The sequence below is a fragment of the Setaria italica genome, chromosome V (genome assembly GCF_000263155.2).
Source record: "Setaria italica strain Yugu1 chromosome V, Setaria_italica_v2.0, whole genome shotgun sequence".
Lineage (NCBI taxonomy): Eukaryota > Viridiplantae > Streptophyta > Magnoliopsida > Poales > Poaceae > Setaria > Setaria italica.
In genome coordinates this window covers 27381421-27386423 of record NC_028454.1, presented here as the reverse complement: position 1 = coordinate 27386423, position 5003 = coordinate 27381421, and the positions used below count along the sequence as shown (strand labels likewise).

At 55.2% G+C, this 5003-nt stretch overlaps 1 protein-coding gene across 1 annotated transcript in view; it reads left to right on the top strand.

Annotated features, from left to right (window-relative positions):
* The first annotated feature begins 4521 nt into the window (after window positions 1-4521).
* LOC101753549 (amino acid transporter AVT1J) overlaps window positions 4522-5003 on the top strand; it is a 1735-nt gene continuing 1253 nt past the window's right edge. Inside the window, 1 exon segment of the mRNA XM_022826439.1 lies at window positions 4522-5003. This exon segment is cut by the window's right edge and continues 43 nt beyond it. Within this exon segment, the coding sequence (XP_022682174.1) occupies window positions 4677-5003 (327 nt within the window). The 5' untranslated portion in view covers window positions 4522-4676.

The window sequence follows — 5003 nt, the reverse complement described above, 5'->3', positions numbered from 1 at the left end:
TGAAAAACAGGAGTCACAACAAGGCTGACCTACTAAGCTCAACAAGACTTAACCGATAGGAGGGAGGGCTACTCCTCCTTCTAGACATGCAAGCTGTTTGGCTAAGGGGTTTGTTTGCCAAAAGCACTAAGTAAAACCCTATTTTCAAGTTTTAGCTCCAGTTCTAAGTTCATTAACCGGTCTAGGTTTTGCAACCTATTCTAAGCAATCATAGAACCAAGCAAGGTGTGTAGATATCACAATAACCATTACCATCATCAGATTCCTCATTACTCAGGGTGACATAGCGATCAAGCAATCTCAAACTGTGAGAGGCAGACGAATCGATTCGAGTTCTTTAACCATGCATGGTGAACCTAGCCTCACGACATCCGCGCACCCGGAGGTCGCTTCCTGTGTCAGCCTTCCCCATCAATCCCCTAACCCGTGTCGGGCCCATTTCCTTTGGTGCAAGGTTCCACAGACCCGGCCTCTGCCGTTCTGTGACCACGCATTGCCACCACGTGCGACAACCAGCAGGGGAAACTCCGTTCCAAGAACAATGGGGCGACCACTCACGTCTAGGTTCAATCCGGTACTAGGCTTCCTCATCCCATACTAAGTATGAGGCTAGTACTTTCAAACACTTGATCACGAACACCACTACTGTCGGGCCTTAGCAAGATTTCATAGATAGACGGGGCGACCATCCGACCACCAAAGAGTTACCCAAAAACCCTGCCCCGTCCATCGTCCTTATAGTTATAACAGGAGAGTAAACATGCAACTCCTATAACTCGCGAGTGACAGGAAATCACTCAACTTTTACCGTCTCCTAGTTAAGCAATGCAGCTACTCGGTCCAACAGCTAGTGGTCAGATCACTGGGATAACTATGTTATGCATCTAGGGTTTCACACAACTCCTATACATTAATGCACAAGCATGTTACAGAAGGCATGCACAAGTCTGGTAAAACACATAGGACTTTCATGCAACCGGGGCTTGCCTTCAAGCAAGGAGGACGGGAACTGCTCGACTTCTGGGGCGACTTTGGCTTCGGAGGACAGGAGCTCGGCTACAGCTTCTTCTTCTGGCGCCGGGTGAAGCTCGTAGAAGCCGTCGGCGAGGTGCAGCTCTACACGAATGCAATGCAAGGGTTAGCTTAGATGGTTATTTCAACAGCAACACTGGCTCGCCTGAGCCCAGAAACTCGCGACAAAGAGCAGGAGGTTATGGTGGTTCGAGAGCTGATGATGATCAAGAGGTAAGGGTAGGAAGGGAATTAGTGGTCTGATCCTTGAACTAGAGGATGTGATAACTGGGAGTCCTTAGACGCAAGCACTGAAGGGTTCCCAAGTTTTACACATACACCCTCGAGTTGAAGAAAAAGATCACAGCCAAGCCCTCGGGCGAGGCGGATAAGGGTCGGCGGAACAGACAGGGTCGGGCGAGACGGAACCGGGGTCGGGCGGATAGGAGGGGTCGGGCGAGGCGGACTGGGGTCGGCAACTCACCTTCTTCCTGAAAGGAAAGCGTGGGGTCGGGAAGAAGCAGACTTGGGCGGAGGGACTAAAGCTTCGAGCAAGGGCTAAGACTGGCAATGCTCCGGCGGCGGCGCTGCTTCTTGCGGATCACAAGAGAGCTTGTACGCAGCACGGAGGAGCAGGCTGCGGGGTGATTTGGAGGAAACTGAGAGAGAACTCCTCAAGAACTGGGTGGGTGGCGCTAGGAGCTTGAGCAGGGAGCTAGAGAAGACTGAAGGCAACAAGAGCGGAGGGAAAACTTCGGCGACGGGGCATTCCTTTTATAGCTGCTGGAGCAGAAGGAAGGGAACGGCGCGGAGAGAGAGAAGGGAAGCGGCGCGAAGGCCGGGGAGAAGCAATGGAGTGCTCTGCCGGGGCGGCGATTGAGCGAAGAGGGCGGTGGTGCAGAACTCCGGGGGTGACGCCAGCGATCATGGCGTTCTGCCGTCAGGGCGGTGTAGGAGCGGGTAGACTGGTGGTTGAGATTTGGCGGAAAGCGGGCGTCGTCGTGCGGAAGAGGTGATAGAAGCGACCGGTTTAACGACGCTAGAATCGAGGGAGCACAGGTGAGAAGACAGGCGGACGCGGGCGCGGGGGAAAGCGTGGAACAACAGATTGTCGGGCGGCTTCTGACAGAGCGGGGGAAAGGGACTGTCGCGGCCGCGGTCGGGGTTGGCGGTGGAGGAATCGTCGTGTAGCGGCGACCGGGCGGCGCAACTGTGGCTGAAGGGACGGAAAAGACGGGCGACATCGGGCTCTGGGGCCGGGATCTGGCGGCGTGATGATGGGCGCGGGAGGCGAGGCTCTGCAGAAAGGGGTACAGAGGGCTTCCGCTGCCATTGGGGAAAGGGGGCGCGGGAACCCACTCGGTTGCTTGCCAGAGACAAAACTGAGCGGCAGGCGTCGGAGAAGACGAGCCACGCGGCAGGAAGACTCTGAGGCGGCCATGCAACTCGAGTGCGGCTGTTGCGAGGATCTGGAAAAGATCTCGCGGGTCCACCGGTGGATAGATCGGACGGTGAGAAAGATCAGCAGAATCCGACGGTGAGCTGAGCTCGCCGGGGTCGGGAGAGGAGCGAAGCAGGAAGGGGTCGGATCTCAGGGGTCGGGACCGGCGGAAAACTGAGCACTTAGGTGCGGTCAAGCAAAACAGCTGACTAAGGTTAAGGGCTACGATCAAGACTAACTGGAAGGCTTAGGGGTCGGTCGTTACACTATCGCAGTTATGGTGGCGGCCAGAGTTGTCGGTCTTGGCTGCTTGCAGCCGACCGTGGTGGCTAGCGTTGCTTGGCAACGGTCAGTGCGGCGTGGGACTGCGTCGGAGGATGGTGCTTGCGGCAATGGCATCATGGGATAACTAGGCTTGTAGTGGACCACAGCAGGTTGCTCAGCTTGGCTGGACTACCCGGTGTGGTACATCGTTAAAAGACAGCTTAAGCGACTTCTCTGGCTTCCTGACATGACGGCGGATGCTTTTGTGCAGGTGAAGCAACGAGGCGAAGCCGACCTGCGGCGGCGGCTTAGCTGATCGATGGAGATCTTGTGGAGCGGGGTAACATTGCTCACCACTCTGGCAGCAACAAAAGAAACGGATCTGTAACGTGGAGTACTGTGGCGGGTGTGGCGAGGGCCCCGTGTGTGGTGTTTCTTCGAGACGAGAGCGAGGTGGAGTCCAATGGCGGATGTGGCGAGGCCCCCGCGCATTGTGCTATCGTGGTGGTGACTGCGAGGCAGCCTGCGAGAGGTCCAGATTCGGTGGTATCACTCTGTCAGGTGGAGTATGGTGTTACAGCAGCACTATAGCGGAGGGTCCCGCATGGCGGTGGCGTTCTCGGTGCGGTGCAGTCTGCTTCTATCGGTTTCTCTGTCGATGCAGGACCACGCCTGGAGGTTTCAGCGAATACATGAGCGTGGATGCTAATAAGTGCTGTCGTGGCGAGTGGAGTAGTGAGACCGCGTTGACGTCCCAATGCAACCGGTCGGGTGCGGCGGTCTTAAGTTGAGTCGCTGCCCACGTTGATGTCCCAATCCAACCAAGCAAGTTTATTTTGTTTTGTTTTTTTTCTGCCTATGGCCTTCCAGGGTTGTAGTCTTATATTTTTCTACTATATCAATGAAACACGCACTATCTTGTGTGGTTCGTTCAAAAAGAATATAAAAAACGGTGGCCACGTAAACCAAAACCACCTGCGCAACGAGGCTAATTTGCACTTGCGTAGAAATATGAAGAATGATTTCTGTTCGATTTTGGAGCGGAGGGAACAAAATTGAACCTAGAAAAAGAGTGAAGGACAGGAACCAAAGTAGGCTTTTCCCCGTTTCTAAAATCTGGAGCAATTGAAGAAAGTGACAGTGTGAATGAGAATTCGATCTCACGCTAAAAACCCCAAAACGGCTCTGAGATCAGTTGATCACCTCCCTATAGTGTTCGTTCTGATACTAATTTTACCTCCAAACGGGAATGTCCTGCACGCATGCTACTTTCTGACGAATGTCGATACAGGCAGGCAGCTGTTCATTCTCCCATGTCCGGAAGGATGGTTACATTTACCTGCCTCCGTTGCTTACCCCATGCTCTGTAACTGATGCGTATATGGGCACGTCAGGTAACTGTAGTTTTCACGGCGCGGTGGACGTTGATATGCACCGCTCCTGCCAATGGGCACGTCAGCACGTCACGGTCACGACGTGAACGGCGAAAGAAAGTATTAAAAAGAAATGCACCGGGGATTATTAAGCCCGTGGCCTATCGTCGCCGCGCATTTTGCACGTTTTTTTGTTAGCAGACCCGGCGATCGATGGGAACGATTTTGGTGTCGCCGTCGCGATAGCGCTCCTGCTTTTGCTTTTGCAGGATGATCCGGCTCCATCAGCGTGTACAGAGTGCCGTCCCGTCACACGTTATAGACCACCACCGGGCCCAATCGGAGCAGGCTTTGAACTTTCGTTTCGGTCACCGATCATCCGACCAGTGGCTGGGACGCTGGCTGAGCTCTATATATAGCTGGCCACTCGGTGTTGGTTCCATCGAACTCAGCAAGTCAGCAAGCCTTGTGTGATCCATCGACCGACCATCTGAAGCAACAGCCTACAGCTCCTGATCAATATACCACTCTGCTCTGCAATATTTGTTCCGTCCAGTCGATCGCTTGCAAGCTGATCATCAGGAGTAATGGAGGACCAGAAAACTTGTCAGGTCGAGACGCCGCTGCCGGTGAGCACGCTAAGCGAGTCCCTCCTGTCCGGGAAAGGCGCCGACCTCGCCACCGCCGACGACCTCGAGGGGCAGCTGCCGTCCTACCGCCCCACCGGCGCGACCTTCTCCAGGACGTGCCTGAACCTCACCAACGCCGTCTCAGGGATCGGCGTGCTCTCGATGCCGTACGCGGTGGCGCAGGGCGGGTGGCTGAGCCTGGCGCTCTTCGCCCTCGTCGGCGCCCTCTGCTACTACACCGGCACGCTCATCGAGCGCTGCATGCGCGCCGACCCCGACGCCATC